Source organism: Tachysurus fulvidraco, chromosome 3 (assembly GCF_022655615.1).
Source record: "Tachysurus fulvidraco isolate hzauxx_2018 chromosome 3, HZAU_PFXX_2.0, whole genome shotgun sequence".
NCBI lineage: Eukaryota > Metazoa > Chordata > Actinopteri > Siluriformes > Bagridae > Tachysurus > Tachysurus fulvidraco.
In genome coordinates, this window is record NC_062520.1 from 20,633,872 (window position 1) to 20,653,866 (window position 19,995).

At 38.1% G+C, this 19,995-nt stretch overlaps 1 protein-coding gene across 1 annotated transcript; it reads right to left on the reverse strand.

The window, feature by feature from the left end:
* Positions 1 to 2,893: 2,893 nt before the first annotated feature.
* LOC113644315 (ankyrin repeat domain-containing protein 34A) lies at positions 2,894 to 19,315 on the reverse strand. Its single transcript, XM_027149017.2, has 2 exons — positions 18,753 to 19,315; positions 2,894 to 7,877 (listed from the first exon to the last, which is right to left on the reverse strand). Exon 2 carries the CDS (start codon positions 7,811 to 7,813, stop codon positions 6,251 to 6,253), a length of 1,563 nt encoding a protein of 520 aa, XP_027004818.1. The 5' UTR covers positions 7,814 to 7,877; positions 18,753 to 19,315; the 3' UTR covers positions 2,894 to 6,250.
* Positions 19,316 to 19,995: the final 680 nt, after the last annotated feature.

Here is a 19,995-nt window from a genome sequence, read left to right on the forward strand (position 1 = left end):
TATTCAATTCAGTTCAATATTATTTGTGTAGCACATTTAACAATGGACATAAAAATTACAAAATGACATCACAAATTTACATTTATCCCTAATGAGCAAGTCTGATGCAACGGTTTTTAATGAAAAACGACCTGAGACGAAATGAGGAAGAAACCTTGAGAGGAACCAGACTGAAAAGAGAACCCATCCTCATTTGGGAGACACTGGAGAGTGTGATAATAAATAATGTCCATTCTACAACTGTTTATAGAGAAGTGTAATCAGAAGCTTAAGGGAAACTTACAAATAAGTGTAATTTCTGAGTTCATTAAAGACTTAACTCTAATTCCTTTCTGCCAAAGACCACAAGTGTTCAATGATGAACCACAAAAATGACCACTGACATAGAACTATAGTCTCCGAGTGGTTTTATCTACAGCAGTCCCATATATCTCCAGGTGATCCACGTGGAGTCATCCTCAGCAGCAGGGAGCACCACCAAGTGATGACTCCAACCAGAACTAGGGCCTCAAGATTAGTCAGGCAGTTCCAGGGAGAAGAAGTGGTCACACTGGGAGCTTGGGAGTAGCATGTGTAGCTCAACAGATATTTCAACACCAGCAGGGAGGCACAACCCTGATCAGAATCTAGTAACAGGTCATTTACTACTTTAACCAGTGCTGTCTCTGTGCTATGAGGCCTAAATCCTGACTGACACATTTCAGGAATTCCTATCTAGGTATGAGCATACCTGCTGTGCTACAACCTTTTCTAGGATTTTAGAGATTAAGGGAAGGCTTGATATTGTGCCTTTATCTTGGCAGTTCACAGGGGTCAAGGTCAGGTTTTTAATCGGGTTTCATAACCACTTTTACCAATGCTCTAAGGTGAAGATCCCATGTGAGGCTCTTGGGGAGGTTGTGAGAAGTTATTGAGCCTCTGTCCATGGTGCTGTGATGTAGTGCCCTTGCTTCAACATACAACTTTAATGTAGATTTCTACCTTCCAAAAGCTAGCAGTCACTGCGATAAGGCTAGTACTCTAGATACAAAGCAGTCCACTTAATCCAGAAAATTGAGTGCAAAAATACTGATGGAGCCAGCACCACATGGATTCACCGCAAGAAGACCTTTGGTACTTGAAAGATACAGACTGATAATGAATTTGAATCATAATTACTGTCATTGGAAGACAAACTTCAAGAAGAATTTAATCCTGGTACACTGCAGGCTTCAATGGGTTGATTTACATATGCCCACCATTGAACACTTAGCATTGTACATAAACCAGACTGGTAGATAGCTGTCTTACATCTCTGTCATTGAGGGTTCATGGAAACACATTAGAATCATTTGTTCCTGTGCAAGCCTTTACATGCTATAAGTGAGGAAATGTAAGATGTCACCAGAATGTCATGAGTGTATCCAATTGATGCTTGAGAAGGATTCATCTGGACATCCAGTGAGATCATCAGTGACATGATGCATGTGTCAACAGCAGCCATGCAGCATCGGCCAATCTGCTTGTCAAAACATCCTAATGCTCAAGCTAATAGATGCAAATGTTGGGAAATGACAGATGTCTACAGCAAGTGTTTATTGAGAGGATCACAAACATTGTAACATGAAGGTAACCATCTACACATTTCCATTTAATGTTAAGTTTAAGAATAAATACATCATTAAAGATGGCATACTTTAATCTGAGGGATAAACAAGAAAGGATTAAATAGAATATTGGGATGTACCCCTAGAGTCACTCCCTCACACACTGGTTCTCTCATAAGTAGCAAGATTAAATACTTATTAAGACAACATTCATGCAAGTATTTCTGGAGAAAGCAAAGGTTCTCTGGTACACATTTTGATTTCTCTCTCTATACACATGGGATGTAGTATATGCAATTAATGGACTGTTGGACTTGCAACTGTTACAACGATGGGTGGAATGGCTTTTCATTGGGTATAACATCTGCTGTAACAGGGTGATCTTGGATCCAATCTATTTTATGCATTGCCAGCACTTTTAAATGCAAAACCTGCTAGCCTTTCATTCAAAGAATAGACATCTCAAACATACAGCACAAATTAAACATTTTAAATACTTTCAAGCATCTGTATGGAAGATGTTTACAATAAAATTTCATGCCTACATATTCTTTTGAAATCTATAATTGAAAAGTGGGGGAAATGAATTAAAGATGCCCTGCCACACATATTTCATTACTTTTGTGGTAATGTCTGAAGTTTACCATGGACTCTGTAACATTTTTTGTGGAAAAACTGCCTTTTTACCTTGTTTCAAGCCATTCTAGTGTGGTATAGAAAGCCTGCAGGAAGACTCAGCTCGATTTGCGCCAGTTCTCATTAATATTCAATGAGCTATGCTGCTTGGCTCCGATTGGCTAACCGCTAGGATATGAAAGCATGACTATTTATTCACCCAGCGCAATAACTTGCCTAGGCTAGAGGAACTTTGTTTACAATCACCTAGAATTGAGGTAGAATGGCTTCTTCAGGTATATTGATGTTCAGCCATCCTTGCTGTATAGGAAACTGTAGGCGTGGTCTCAAGTGGGAGAGCTCATAAATAGTAATGAGCTCGATCAATTCCACGTCACACTGAGCAGCTTTTCTAACTGACCTGATTTCTCCGCTTATTTCTTTTCAGTGGCTAGAGCTGACAGGGGAGGTAGCAGTTCATTTTCACATTCCCGACACAACACAAACACATATGGACCTAACACATATCAAGAAATACAAGTAAGAACGGTTTTGTGTGGAAGGGCACCTTTAAAAAAAGAAATAAACCACTGGTGTACTGACAAGAAGACATGGAAAAGATCAATAAAAATATTTTGAATTACAATTATTAACAGAATTATTGATCATATGAATGCTGTAAAGAAAACCCCAAAACAATAGCTCACCAACAACCTCCACAGGGCAGGGGTGAAGGTATCACTAATCACTGTACAAAGAAGACTTTGGACACAAATACTGAAAAAGTGTCAAAATATACAAGCTCCTTGTTTAGGCATGGTGGAGGTAGTGACTTGGACTTTCACGAGTGCTTCTGGAACAATTAGAAAGAGTCTCACTTTCTTCTTTATTGATCCTGTCAATAAACTCCTGATGGTAGCAGAAGAATGAATTCAGAAGTCTACATGAACATTCTGTCAGTCAATTTACAGACAAACACATCCAATTTATTTGAGAGAAACATCATCGTGAAGTGAGACCATAAACAAAAACACCATGCCAACACAATAAATACCAACACAATCACTGTGTTGTTTATCTCTTCTAATTTTTGTTCACCTAAAAATGGCATGGTCTGTCACCAAAGGTGTCATGTTTCAAATTGTTTAACTGATCTAGATGTATATATTAGGAAATTAAAGCTAAAATTCTAATGTCTTCTTATTTTTAGCTTTTGATCTCAAACCCAAATGTCTTCAGCATATATCAAAAACAACAGAATTGACCTCTGCAATGCTTTCAGATGAGACGGCCCCTCTTTGCTGTTAATAACCTCCAATCTTCTGGGAAGACTTTCCATTAGTGTTTGGCTGTGGGGATGTGTCCACTTAGCCACAAGAACATTCTGTGGACATTGTACAAATGCCAAATTGACATTATGCATCTACAATTCTGTATATTACATATAATGCAACATAAAGAGGATAATGTGGTCTTGCATTCTTGTGGTTTCACATTAGTATGACCAGAAAGCACAAACTCAGTTAGATAGATTTTAGGACACTAAAACATCTTGACCCATCTAACAAACAATTCACCTCAATTCACCTTTCCTCATTCTGTTAATATTCTCTCTACTGTACCTTTATCATTGTAACATGTAACATACCTTTGACATGGTATAAATTACAGTGGTATCTCTGAGACAACGTGGAGGTAAATAACTTCACCAGACACAGATGTTTGGTTTAGTCATGCCTTTATTCAAAGCACCATAAATGTCTCACATGAATATGAGACTTATTCCCATCATGGTGTTGTGCAGACTGTTACACGGACACTAGCCTACTGCCTCTCGTCCCTAAGGCTTACTGCTAACACAAGATTCATCTACATTTTTTAGCAAGTAATGATTCAGTTCAGTACAGTTTTTATCAGTGTACCACACCAAACATACAAAGTTACAATAAATATTAAATCCATAGAAGTAGATGTTGATAGTGTAACTGCTATCCCTTTGACACAATGCGAATTAAAACACTCGGATACGCAGTTGTTATTTTCCTGTAAACCAATGAGACTTAGCAGCACGTCATGAAATGTCCTTTGTGTACACAGCCTAACACAACTGAAGACCCTTGTACTTTTTTCTGTTTTTTTTTTTCTGTGTTTTTTTTGTTTTGTTTTCTTTTTTAAGGTCTGATCAGACATACCTGAGCACAATTTCAACAAGGTCACAGGGAGTTTTGTACAACAGAGAATTTTGTGAACTTCAACAATGATATTCAGAAACAGGGAAAACTCAGTGCAACTACTCACTGCTCTCTGGAGCATAGAAAGATTCTGGAATGATGATGAGACGATCGCACAAGAATAATAACGTAGCAACTAGAGAACTTGCTAATTCAAATATACAGTGTCACCTGATGTATTTTAAAGAGGTGTTTTCACATGGTTAAAAAAAAAGTCCATAATTAAATAACATAAACATTTTAATTTTTTTCTCCTTGTGTCCTAATATGTTGCCGGTGAAAAAAAATGCCACACTGGAAGAGATGATTTCCACCCAAAGAATTTTAGCAATAATATTGTTATTTTGATTTAAAAGATAGACAATAGATGGAAAAATGGGCCATCACAGAGGTATAGAAAAATATTACTCTACTTTTTTGTTTTCATATTAAAGTACATGTAGTTGAATACACAGAAATAAATTTATATTCTTTAAATAAAATCACTTGAATATCGCATCAACGAAACAAAAGCAAGACTATTAAACACTTTTTAAGCTCTTAAACTAATTCTTGTTTATCGGTAATATATATATAGATATATAGATATACTCTCTCTACACTGACAAACACTACACTGAAAATAATTTCATTTCAAATGTGTGTATGCTCTTTTTGTAAGGGATAACATAGTTTGTAGTGTTCATGGTTCCACACTACATTTTTTTCGGCAGAAGTGCAAATTACTCTTGCTGCAAATGTAACTGATTATCTTATGTTTACCACAATAATATGAAACCAGAGATCTTGCAGCACAAAATATTGCACACAGAAATACTTAAAATACTAATGTTTATTGTACTGCCTGTGAAATCTGTACAATATCTACATGTGCGCTCTGCCTCTTGTGCACACATGACACAACCTCCGTGCTCTTTATATTGAATATTTGACCTGTTTTCCTAATTTTAGTAAATGTGAGTGTGAAAGGGTTTTATAGAACTTCTTTGGGATTCTTAATGAAGAATTGCACTTTCTAAAGAAAAAAAAAATCCATTATACATATAGTGCCTATCACACACCATTTCAGTGGTGAACATTTTTGTCTGAAGTTTTAAATCATCAAAAAAGTTTTGATTCTTGTTCTTAATGCTACAATCTTGTGATTAGTCATCAGTAAAAGGCATTATAAATACTATAGTTTAGTGTGCAGTGAATAGAGTAAACAGAAGTTTTAGCATCAATCAAAAGGATTTTAAGAAGAAAAAAAACTGAATGTTGGCATTTGGTTGGCAGGAACGGATCATTTTTATATTCCCCTTTGATATGCTTTTACAGGACAGCGCATCACTTTGCCAGCAATTTTAACCATGCTGACAATTTTTAAACAAAACTTCATGAAACAGGTTAAAGTGTAAACATTTTAAATGATGAAATCTGTTTCTTAAAAATGAAAGAATATATGATAAATCAAAAATAAATTAAATGATTAAGGAACAGCTTGGCCAACTGTGCCAACATAGCCAAAAGCATTTGGAAGTCAGTAACCACCAGTGGGTATAAATGGTAGCTATACATACTCAATTACTGTCATCAACAACTTTAAGAATATGGTTAATGCATTAGACTAGTCAGCATTTCACTATCCAGTTGTAAGAGTGAGAGTGTGTGTGTGTTTGTGTGTGTGTGTGTGTGTGTGTGTATGTGTGTGTGAGAGGGGGAGAGAGAAGGGGAGAGAGAGAGAGAGAGAGAGAGAGAGAGAGAAAGAGAGAGAGAGAGAGAGAGAGAGAGAGAGAGAGAGAGAGAGAGAGAGAGACACACAGATTCTCTCAATAACTATTAGTCTCCATTGACCTCCATGACCTTCTCTGCTATGAGCTCCTGAAAGGTGGAGAGCTGCTTCATCTGTTCTGTCTGCATGGAATGCCTCCTCATCAACTTTTTCTTCATCTTGAAATCCAGAACACGCTTTGGTGATGTGGGTGCTACGGGCAGCAGGATCTTGTTTCCAGAGTGCACGGGTGAAGACGGCTTGCCATTGGTCCGGATGTCCGGGATGGGTCGCTGGGGGTTGACATTGAGTGGAGGAAGAAATCCAGGCCGTGTGTGTGAAATGTGGTCCAGCAGGAGTGTGCCAGAACCTCTTCGCTCCAGCAGGCCTGGAGGTCTCCTCCTCATAGTGATAGGGGACACTGAGTTCGGGATGCTCTCCAGGGACTCACGTGAGGAACTGGCAACTAAAGATAGTGGTGAGGCATTGTACTTGCGGCGCTCCACTGACACACGACCAGAATCTGGAGACCCAGGAATTGACTCCGGACACAGATGAGTATCTGACTCGTAGTGCTCCATGCGTGTAAGTTTGGGGTGAGCCAGAGCACGGTTATGACCAGCATTCTCTTGTGACTCAGGCGCCGTGTTTCTGCGATACAGTGACTGATGTTGCTGCACTTTGTCAGCCCAAGAAGAACCACAGAGGGCTGCACAATCTTCTGAGCAGGAGCGGTCAATCAGCTTCGGGGAGCAGGGGTCATGAGTTTCAATGCTGTGTCTGCGTGAAAGCAGTGGTCTGCCTGGACCAGAGATTGACATACCGTTCATCTCTGACACCACCTTGTCCTCCTCTGCTAGGCTGCCTTCCAGCATCTCACCTCTCTCAGCCAGTACACTAGGTGCCACTAAGCCCCAGGGCTCTGAGTTCAGTCTTTTGAGAAGCTTGCGTGGTGGTGGTCTCCTCTCACCTGGTGGCCTGTTGGAAGGAAGCGGGAGGGCGGAAGTAAGAGCAAAGCTGAAGATGCCTTCTTCCTCTTCTCCGGCAGGTGAGTTTGAGGTTCGAATCTCCACCTCTGATGGAGACATGCAGGCTGGGGAGAGTTTATCAACCACACCTGGTGAAGGTGGAGAGTTCAGGTACTGCTTGGTCTTCTTAGTGCCCGAGGGTGAGGTATCTGTGGTTATAATGATCACCTCTTTGCCTTTGGCCTTACAAGCATCTAGAAGTATCTGAAGGGTTTCTCGATCACCTGTGTTGATGGCATGCATTAGAGCCGAAGACCCAGAGTAGTCTTTGAGACTTGGGTCTGCTCCATTCTCCAGGAGTAGTGACACAACATCTTTTCCTGCCCGCTCAGAGCAAGCGTGCATCAAGGCAGTCCGGCCTGATTTATCAGGGATATTCAGGTCAGCGCCCTTCTCAAGAAGATAGCGCACCATTTTCTGACGTGTCTGTGAATCATCATATCCTGCCATGCAGGCAGCCATGATGGGCGTCTCCCCTCTCTCATTGCCTTCATTGATGTATGCACCTCCCTCCAGTAACAATCGGGCAAGACGAAGCTTGCCTTGGAACACAGCCTTCAGCAGGGCATTTCCTTCTGTCCGCAGAGCTCCTCCATCACCCATGGTGCCACCTGTCTTCCTTCTCTGTTAACACTGCCAGCACATCTTCACTGTAATCCTGATCAACCTGTAATATGAAGAAATGCACAAGGTCTTATAAGGACAGTTACGTGTGTGCATTATTGGATGTGTTTTGGTGTACAGTACGTGTGCTCTCTGTATTGCTCTTGGCATCACACTGTAAGAGAAAAGAGTGTGATTTTTAGTCTTTATAAACTAATTTATGAAATAACAGCTTTGCACACTGCAGAGTGTGATAAAAAAGAGTATAGTCTTCCATTATTACCACTGCTCACATTGATCCAGCACAGGAAATCCTCCACACCATGCAGTTCTCACAGTGTAAAAATACCTTTGCTAAATCACAGACACTAGACACGTTCTTCCCTTAAAACAACCCACAAAAATGGATTGTTTTTTTTTTTAACAGAAATTAAACCAGGTATAAATATTAGTGTAGTAGAACTGCATTCCTTTCAGAAGCTTGCAAAAATGTTGCTGTAGGGTTTTCAAGAACTACAAATTTTTATTTAACATTATAAATGCCATTTTGATCCAGTGATCTCAAAAATCTCTTCATGGTCAAATTTTGTGTATTCTATATTGTATCAAGAAATAAAGCCTTATTGCAAAATGTATTCACGTCTTTTAGTCTGTTTCCCTCTCAGAAAACAGGTTTATACATGACATTTTAAAAACATTGGATTAAATATAATTTAAAGGTTGTAGTCTCATTTGCTCTGTCAAATACATTGCTCTACTGTATGTTCTGGAAATGTTACAAGCTTTGCTCTATACATGTCTTGTTAATGAGAAAATAATACAGTATACGTTGTCTTATATGCTTTTTCCTTATTAGGTTACATTGTACCACCTATTCTTTTAACAGAAAATAAATACATGTTTTAAATGATTTGTTATAGAATTCATCTATTTTAAAAACTGGACAACTTAAAGTTTATGCAATATAGAATATTCTAAAAAAATTGTAATTCAAATGAGTGCATAGGAAAATAGGTATTTAAACTGAAACAAAAGCAGTCATTTCCCACCTGCAGAGTCTGCTGGGAGGCAGATTAGCAGCGATTGTGGTTATATACTCGGGACTCATTATCAATATCCCCTCTGCTGTGGCTACATTAATACACTACATTAGCTGACAATGAACCAACAGCTGTCTGTGGCTGTGGGGTGAGTCAAAGCACTGATTGTGATGATCAAAGCAATAAAGGCAGCATTCACAAATTGTGCACAGCTCTGAGAGTCTCGCATCAATCTGCGTTTGCGTAACAGAAAGGAGAGAGCGATACTCATTGCACACAGACAAGTTTGATGTGGTAATTAGGAAGGCAATACTACAACAGCACTGCAGAGTGAAAAGTGAGGGGGACGAGCAAGCAAGGGGGTAAACAGACAGAGACTCAGGAGAACGAGAGAGAGAGAGAGAGAGAGAGAGAGAGAGAGAGAGAGAGAGAGAGAGAGAGAGAGAGAGAGAGAGAGAGAGAGAGAGAGAGAGAGATACAGTGTGTTCCAGTAGCTTGGATTTATTCAAGCTGATTTTAAATTCAATGTGACCAAAGTAAGCCCCTGGTAGATTTATACAGACAACATATGGAGAAAGTACAACCTCCTGTCACAGAGAAATCAATTAATGGGATAGTGGCTTGGTAGAGATGACAGGCATGGGAGAGAGGAAGTGGAAAATTGGTGGGTCTGTATGTCATTTCACTGTGCCTTGTCACTGTGTGCTGGTACAGATATATAGTTCTACTCCTGGCACTGGCAGAGGGAGTGGATGAAGGGATCTATTGATCTGACGCCTGTCCACCGCAGTGCTGAAAGCAGACTGCATAGAGAAATAACTTTTTTGGTTTATCCAGTATGAATATTTTTAAGTAAATTTTAAATATATACATACTATATATGTATATATGTGTATATATACAGTCATGTGTAAAAATTAGGACCTCCCTATGAAAGCATGTGTTTTTTTCACATATGTAAACATATGGACATTTGATCTTCATTTTGACAATATTTACAAGTAAATATTTTTTCACATTTACAAGTGGAGAACATTTAAAACAACTGCCAACATGTCCAGGTCAGGCCATCCAAGCAAATTCACCCCAAGAACGGACCACAAGATGCTTAAAGACGTCTCCAAAAACCTTAAAATATCATCACGGGACCTTCAGCAAGCTCTTGCTACAGTTAATCTCAAAGTGCATGAATCTACAATCAGAAAGAAACTGCACAACTTTAATTATCATGGGAGGTGTTCAAGGAGGAAACCTTTAATGTCTAAGAAAAACATGAGGGCAAGACTGAAGTTGTGAAAGACCACAGAGACTTTGCTGCAGCAGGACCTGGCCGACTCATCATCACAGAATCCACTATGAATTCTACATTGTATCAGAAGGTGTTTGAGAAACATGTGAGACCGTCTGTCAAAAAATTAAGCTGAAGTGAAACTGGACCTTGAAACATGCAAGTAAATCAATCAAGGACTTGCTGAAAAATAAAAAACTAAGAATGCTAGAAGGCCAAGTCAAAGCCCAGCTCTAAATCCTTTTGAGATCCTGTAGGGTGATTGGAAACGGACTGTGCTTTCAAAAAAAAAAACCCTCAAACATCATACCAGTGTTGTGTAAAGTACTAGAAAGCAATACTTGAGTAAAAGTACAAGTATCATACTAGAAAAAGACTTTGGTAGAAGTGAAAGTCACCTTTTAAAATATTACTCAAGTAAAAGTCTTAAAGTATCTGAGATTTACTGTCCTTAAGTATCAAAAGTAATTTTCTGATATTTAATGTACTTAAGTATTTGAAGTAAGAGTAAAAAGTAAAATTTCAGTGATTTTTGGTAGGCATAAGACCAGGGGTGGTTCTAGGATTTCATCTTTAGGGATTTTAGCCCTCAGTGAGAATTTAAAACAAGAAGAGTTTTATATTATATGAATACATAGTAAGTCAAAAGTTATGGTATTATTAAATGGCAAAAGTGGACACTAAAATTTTATGCATGATGTAATGATGCCAGTCTTGAATCAAATCAGTTCATGTATGCGTGCATTCTCTACAAACAGTGTGTCCAATGAATGCAGTCATTAATAAACACATATTCACAGGACAAAGATCGAATCAATAAATGTTATTTTTATTTATTATTGATATTGCATTAATTTTTTGTTTGTGCTATCAACTCTGGTAATAAGAATAGTGACATTTCACTGCTTTTGCTCTTTCCGCCGATTAACGTTATAGATAAACGCCCCCAGCACTGACTGCGCGTGCACGCTGCACGTACCTGTGCTTCTCCATAGAGCATGCGTACGTGCGTAATGCAATCTAGGAGCAGTGATTCGCCAAACCTCCCTTATTGCAGTCGCACACATATCTTCTGATTTTATTTTGTAGTAACGAGTAACAAAGATGCTTAGTAGAAATGTAACGGAGTAAAAGTACACATTTTATCTAGGAAATGTAATGGAGTAAAAGTGAAAGTTGACATAAATTTAAATAGCGAAGTAAAATACAGATACGTGACATTTCTACTTAAGTACAGTAAGGAAGTATTTGTACTCCATAACATTACAACACTGCATCATACAGCTGAAAGAATTCTGCCTTGAGGAGTCTGGAAACTTTATTAAGTCAGAAACTGGTAGATGGCTACAAGAAACGTCTCATTGAGGTTATTTCAGCTAAAGCTGGTTATCTGTCAGTTATTTGGCCATCGTCTCTAACTCTTTTGGGTTAGATTCTTAAGTTAATGGCAAAATTTAAAATATAAAAAAATTGGAAGCCAAAATCACAACCACAACATATAGTTTAGATCTGCTTTAGCCTTGCAATAATTAAATAATTTATCTATATGGTGTACAGTTTAGCCTATTTGGTCTTACTATTTTGGAATTTTCAAATGAATCTGAGTCATGCACACAATGTAGTTTCAATTCAATACTTTTATCCCAGGTGTCCTCAGGATTTTGGAAGACTTTTAGGATTTTGTAAAATATGTTGGCAAGATCACATTAAATAACAAAGACATTATTGATTAAAAATAAATTGCATTTAGCCAAACATAGGCCATTGATGTCCTTACATAGTGTAATCTAGTTTGGTGACTGGAAAAATATACTTGCATATGTGGTTTTGCAAGGAAAATTCAGTAATTTGAAATAAAGCCTGAATTAATTAAAGCATTTTATAAATGATTGGCTTTAAACCCAATAAATAATGTTTTTAAATTAGTTGCCCAGTAACTATTTATTAAAATTGGGAGCACCAACCTTCTTCTTTGTTTTGTCTCTCAATAAACTCTTTATATCTTCTTGGCTCCTACATCTAATAGAAGACAGCGTATTAGTTGATTTAAATAAGGACTTTGCCAAAAAGATTGAATGGCTCTGAAACAAATACAATAATCTGTGACACATGTTTATTTTAACACAATTTATTTTACCAGCTGGAGATTTAAAACAAGTTGGACGTTAACAATTGGATTCAGGTTTTTTAGCACTGTAGCCAAAATAAGAGAAATGGCTAAAGAAACAATATTACCATATACAATATTACAATTAACCTAGATAAATTATAAATTTCCATATACCTCTGGCCAAAGAAAAATACTGTGAGCATATAATTTCTCCTGTTTTTGTTTCTATACTAGGTTACATGGGGCAGAGTATGAACATATTTCCCTCATTTTACAGCCTTAAATGTCTTGTTGTCCATGTCTTCCATTAACAATAAGTTATATCTAGTGTTATATATTACTCTAGATATGACTTGGCAAAGATCTAAAAGGAAAGTTGCATTTAGCATCCAATCAGACTGTACCAGATAGGTATATGAAAAACAAATGTAAGGAATAAGTTGTGGTTTGATTCAACAGTAACTGAATATTCAACATTTAATTTGAGTTTATTAGCTTTTTATCAATAAAAAGGAATCATTGAATTAGTATAGTGAACATGTTAAATCCACACAAAGAGTTTGAGTCATATAGCCTCCAAGAGTTTGAGGTACAGTTTTAGGTTTTGAATGATCCATAATTAAATCTTCCACAGATTTACCATACCAACTGGAAGTATAAACACTGACTGAGACTAATGCAGTATATAAAAGATGGAAAATTATAAAGAATATAATAATTTACCACTCTTGGGAATCTGAAATAATTCCAGATGCAGTAGAAAGTTTTGTTTTTTTATTAATCATGACTGCTGCACCCATATAACTATAGGTCTTGAAAAAAATGGAAATATATAGTATATTTTAATAATATATAAAAATATATGAAGCTATAAAGCAGACAACTATCATTAGTTAGCTAACAGACCCAGTATTGTATTAGCAAATATAACGATTATGCAAAGCATCATTAATAGGCTATTCATTGATTAAGTTTCTTCTCATCAGTTTTACTGAATGGATGGTTAACTAGCACAGTTACTTAAACAAAGTGCATTAAATAATGTAGTAGGCCTATCACTTAACCAGACATTGTAACACGATGCATAGGACCAGTAATATTAATATGTATTATGAGAACCAGGAAGTTTTAATTATGTTAACAGAGAAAACCACTTATATACTGTATATATAGCCCTATAATACAATGTAAACATCAATTATTACAAATTCAAGTTCCCATCATTTTAATGTGTTAGGCCTATGCACTATAGATCATGGCTCTTCGGTAATTCACAGCATTGTTGCCATTTCAAAGTTTATTCATATGTAGCAGCTTGTTATCATAAAACTGCTAAGCTTCACCAGGCATATTCAACAGAATTTTTTTATCTTTGTAGCAAAGTTTGTAACTTTGTAGTCATGCTAGGTGAAGCAAGTGGAAGAGTATTCCTTCTGCTACAGCTAGTGTGACATTTTGAAAGACAGCTGGTAGGATCGGTAGAGATGTCTGGCTCAATCATCAAAGTAATGCCTTTGTATTTTGTCTCATGTTGTCTGGCCCATCTTAGTGCTCTATCCTTCTTGTGAAATCTAAGAAAACGCACAACTAGTAGATGAGGAGGTTTTCCTTTCTGATATGATTTTTAAGCCCAGAGATAGATGTGCACACACAGTTCATTAGGTTTTTTTTTTTCTTTTAATTCTTGACCTATGACTTATTAGCATCTCAGACACAAACATTTTTGCATGCATGCCTTCCTGATCCTGAGATTTGCTCTCCATGATCAATTTTACAAGTCATCCACCCACCATAACGCCATACCACACAAACAGGACCCTTAAACTGGTCAGTGCCTTTGATAATGCATTCATGGATGCTGGAAGTGCTCTGAATCAGGACAGAGATATATTCTTTATCAAAACTTTTCAGCACTATTCACCGTGGCTAACTAGATATGCTGGTTAATGATGTTGGCCAGGCATTTAATTTTACTTACCTTGCTATATCAATTCACTTATAACAAGCTCTACTTTGATGATTTAGATGCCTTGGCACTATTAAAGTACATATAATCATAAAATGTCAGGAGCTCTGCTGTCATACTCCTTAAACTCACATTACCATTACCAGATAACCCTCAATAGCTTTTATTCTCACATGCTTACATTTATTCAGCAGATGCAGTTTAAGACCTGTGCTCTGCACCCTGTGCTGCACTTTTTGTCCATTTCTTGTGATTCCACACCAGTCTCAACCCTAGCATGCATAATGAACAAATGAGCACCTTTTACACAAACTGATATGCTGCTGCAAGCAAGAAAATGAGTAAGTGGGTGAGAGAGAGAGAGAGAGAGCGGCAAAGAGCTGGAGAAACAACTGTGCATTTTAGATGCAAAACCTGAACTGAAAAAACAGTTCTTCGTCTTGAGCAAGTGAGATTAGAGAGTTTTTTCTGGTTGCAGACACTAGGGTGAGTCATTTCAAGAAAGAACTCAAATCAGGACTGTGAATCAAGGGCTCTTATGGAGAACCTTCTACACTGAACAAATTCAATTTCATCTTGCAATCTCTGCTATTCTATTAATACCTGCTGTTGTCTTTTATTTACTATGGAGCTGAGTGCCTTCTCTCTCTGAGCTTGTTTAAATGATGACAGAGAGGTTGCAATCAGAAAGCCATGCTCTCAGCAGCAATAACTCTGTCCAGGAGACCTTCTGATCCTCCACTTCACTAAAACTCACACACTGTATCACAGTTATATTGGATAAAGTTGGAAGTATCCATCTTGTATTTCTGATGCTTGTCTGTGTGGGCTTGTTCAAATGTAATGAATCAAACTGCAGTCAAGAGACACTCTGTACTGTCATCTAACACTTTTTTCAATGCCTCACTCTCTTCCTATCTCTTCCTATGCAGTCAGTTCTTTAAACTCCCCTTGTCCCTGTCTGACCTGTGTGTGCATGTGTGTGTGAACAAATTTATTTCAGCGGGAGGCAGTGATATGTTTGACATCAATCAGATGCAGACAGAGCTAGGCATTTCACACCAGTTGGAGGGCAGATCTCCTGCAGAGGGATTTCTTATTTTAATTGAAATCCTCAATATTGCACTGGGAGATGTAAATGACAAGCTGAACATTCTGGCAAAGCTCCTGAGTCTTTTCCAATTCTCTTGGGTCTCCTAACAACAGAGAATGGAATTGATTCTTATTTCTTCACCCTCACACTTATAACACTCAATCCTCTCAGCACTGCTTTTCACGGAGTGCATGTGTCTCGCAGACCAATGAGGAGTCTGCCGTTACGGTCGGGGGATTGGGGTGGGGATGTTGTGTTTGTGTGGGTGGATGCATTGTTAGAAATTAACACAGTACAGAGGCCATCTCCTGCCCTCTATTCAGCTCATTAAATCTTGCTGTTCCCATGCATATTCATTGCTCTTCAAAGGCTTGTTGGTCCAACCCTGAGAGCAGTGTCCATTTCTAGAGCTCTCACATGTGCTTCCACTGTTCCAGCTGCTTCTACTGTTCTATTGTGCAGTAATATAAAAGGGCATCAGGGGCTAATGGGACTGGGGTATGTGTATCCAACCTGATCTGGCACCTCCTGGCATTCTGACCCAGTCATATCTGATGAATCCTTTCATCAGTCATAGTGCTGCTTTAAGAGGGAGCACAGGAGCTGATGGTGATTGTTGTGCCAAATAGTGCAGCATTTTCATGCATTGAGGTTAAGTATGACGAGTCTGTGGCTCTCTCTTCATGCTGTCACCAGCAAAAAAGAGTTATCTGGCCATACTGATTTGAACATGGATATACACACCTGTTACCTCATTCTTTAAAGCATGTCTTAAAGAATTTGCTAGATGGAATGCAAAGCCAAGTATAATACTTTTTTTATTAATCAATCCATACCTAAGGCCAATTATTTAGTTTTTATTATACACTGAATGAATACGAATGAAATGATAAATTCAGCTTTCATTTTCTAATAATAACATCTAAATGTTAAAAAAAGCAAACCACTTATTTTTATGTACCCATTGGCAATAGCAAACTGTTGCAGCCTTATTTGTGAGGCTTTTCTTGGCTTCTACTGCAGCTTTTTTCATTTTGTCCATTGTCTCCTCTTGGTCAGACTACTGTACATCATTCCACATTAACCCTGATTAAGTTCTTTGTTGTGTTATTAGTGATTTTGATCATGGACTTCAAGTTCCTCCCTATTAGACTGGATGTATATTTGCAGGCAGAATGTTTCTGTAGACTTTTAAATTCATCCTGCTGCTACTCATCAATCAATAATAATCAGATTTACATCATCAATAAAGATTAGTGAGCCTGTTCCAAAAGCAGCCATGCAAGCTCAAGCCATCACACTACCTCTACCTCACCATCTACCATCACACTACCACTACTTGCCTGACAAGGGGGCTTGTATGTATTGTATCATAAGCAGATACTTTCTTTATCTACACTTTCCATCACTTTAGTAAAGGTTAATCTTGGGTTCAGAACACCTGTGACTCACCACTGTATATCATTTTGAAGTCAATTCTGGCCTTCTAATTCTTACTGGTGGTGAACAGGTAGCATCTTCTGGAATGGCCTCTGTATTTCTGCTCTTTAAGAGCAAAAGAGCTATCTCTCCTTAAAATGGTTGATTGTTATACCTTCATAGCATTCATGTTTTAATGTCATAATTTTTCTGTCCTTGAGTGTTGTTGTTGTTGTTCTTGGCTGACCTGATTGATGGTTGATTATTAGTACATCAGTGATATATTTCTTTTTAGCACATTCCAAGTTGTTTAAGTTTGTATACCAGAAGCTTGTGTAATGCCTCTGATATTTTTTTCTCTTTTCTCAGCTTGATAGCTTTTCTCTTCATATTGGTTTATGGTTGGAACAACAAATGCAGCATTCAAAGTTGGGGCAAAGTGCTCAAACCAAGACTCATTTCAGAATTATTAATTGTTTAAACAATAATTTTAACAGGATACACTGAATCAACAAGAAACACCTGTAAGTCACATATTCAAGAATTTTTATAACTTGAAAAATAGGTTGGTTCAAACAAAAGGTGCCATGTTCAAAGTTGTGTGATAGATGTAGTAAATATCAGGAAATGAAAGATGAGATTCTGATCTGTTTTCTTTTTATTTCAAACCCAAATAACTTCAGTGCACAGGAAAACCAAATTGGCATCCATCATCATCATCATCATCATTATTATTATTATTATTATTATTATTATTATTATTATTATTATTATTATTATTATTATTATTATTACTGAATGCATCGAGTCCCTGGTGGTTTCTTTGCCATAGACAAGTGCGTCGCTATCCACGGTGCTGAAAAAGGAAAGGCTTTAAACAGCTTGTTGCAAGCGACGCATAAAACAGTTTATATTGCTCAAAATATTTATGAGCCAGAAAAATAACTAGAGCTCCGATGCTATTAATAGCCATAAACTGTGAAATCTGGTGTCGTACCAATTGCGACACCAATTGCATACGTAAAGCCATAAACTGTTAAAACTGGTGTCGTACCAATTGCATACGTCAGCTCGCCTATCTGACGTAAGCATCTTCCCTATTAACAGCCAAACAATATGACGACAAAGTCGCCTGATCGAAGATATATATGTATATATATATTTATATAAAGCAAATAGACTAATACAGACTATTACAGACTACTATTGTGAGGTAAAATTTACTACTTTAGATCATTTTCATTTTTTTGTACTCTTCTGTACAAAAATTGTTTGTTTGTTTTTTTGTGTTTGGATTAGAGTTCAGGTACAAACTTAGCTGCATTCCATCACTTGCAACGTTACATTTAATATCTAAAGTGCAGCAACCCTCTTCATAAGGTTAGAACAACACTAGCCATGAATTTTCTCCTCATCCGCACTGTTTATTCAGGCACAGTGTAACCTGTAATCCGGACGCACACGAACAGCAATAAATATGCGGTCTAAATATAGGACACCTGAAAATCAGCAGCAGTTCTGAGAGATTGCTCTAAAAGAGAGATAGCTCTAAAAACATCCCTACAAACCTGACTGTGTTTTATTAACTTCCCAAATTAGGACTTTAGGAATTAGGAATTTAGCACAGCCCGGGAGATGAGCTCATGATCGGTATGACTGAAATCTAAAGAAACGCCAAAAATTGACGTTTGCTCTGCCTGACCAGAGCATCGTCTTGGCTTGAGATATTACTCTTAAAGTGCTATGAAGTCATATAGAAACAAGGAACTATAATGCAAACAATAAGAAATTAGGACATAATTGAATCCAGTAAAATTGTATATGATATTAAACACTAGACACACTACAGTGGACAAAATTACATTTAACACAATCTCAACAACATTCCTCCAACTCAGTTTGCGCACTAAATTAAGCACCATGAAGTGAAACAATGTCAGCTACTGTATGTAGGATCCGCATCGCAGTGTCACTTTTTTCCCTGCAGTTGTGCGGGCGGACGGTGTGGTTGTGCGGATCTTACCGCGGCTGCGCTGCGTTGGCTAAATGAATTCCATCGGCGCGCCGAGTTTTCCGCCCAATTTCGCTCGATGTGTGCGCTTCGACCAACAATCCTCCCGTGTTTTGGGCGTTAAAAGGGTGCCCCGTTTCCCCACATTTCTTCCGCTGTCTCAGCTGTATCTGGGGCTGCGGGGGCGGCCGGTGGGCTGCGGAGCTCCGAGTGATTTCCGAGCAGAACGGCGACCAAACGGACGCAGCCTATGCGGAGGGGGCGACACACTTCCTCAGTCTCCTCATCACAGCCTATCTAATGCTGCCGCGGACTTCACACGATGGGCTTCCTCCTGTGGTGCAGATGCGCATCTGCGCGTGTTTTTAGTTCTCGGGTCCTTCTTTATATATTTATTTATTTTTCTAGACTTGATCTGTTATTGGGTAGCTAATATCGTACTTGATGTGGCTGTTCGATTCTTAATCTAATGCAACACTTTAACAGAGTTTTTTTAGGCCTGAGAAGACCTGAGTTTTCTGTAAGAAGAAATACATGATCTTGTCCCTCCCCCTTTAAAAAAAAGAAAAAAGAGTCAAATGCTATCTTTCTTGACCCATATTTTTAGTGAAACACACACACACACACACACACACACACACACACACACACACACACACACACACACACACACACACACACACACACACACACACACACACACACCGCAATTTCATACTGACATAGCCTTGCCACTTTCCTCTGATTTGTGGATCTTGGGAATTTTGGAATGCAGAGAAAATGCAGCAATTTTGCAGATGCTGATGAAATTCTGTCACTTCTTACATATCTTGCGGAAGAGCATGTCTTGCTTCAACATGGATGTTCAACATTTTGTTTTTTGTTTTTTATCATTTGTGGCCTAAATGAATATTGAGGTGCCCTTTACAGAAACTAAGGGTGTGATACAATTCCCAGACTGCATAAATACTAACTCAGTGACTGTAGCTATTATAGAACACAGTTTCTATGGTAACACATTCTGTGGATTCCGACAGAAGCGTTCCCACGGTGACATGCACATGCCGAGAAATGGAGAGAGAGAGAGAGAGAGAGAGAGAGAGAGAGAGAGAGAGAGAGAGAGAGAGAGAGAGAGAGAGAGAGAGTCTGGAGTGACACAACTGATCTACCAGCTGAAAAAAGACGCTAAATCTGTGCTTTTTATAGCAAACCCTTGGAGCTATGTACACATACATTTATTTTTAACATATTTGTC

What these genes read in the sequence shown, in the direction of transcription:
- LOC113644315 (XM_027149017.2), bottom strand. Translation starts at nt 7,813, where the DNA reads ATGGGTGATGGAGGAGCTCTGCGGACAGAAGGAAATGCCCTGCTGAAG.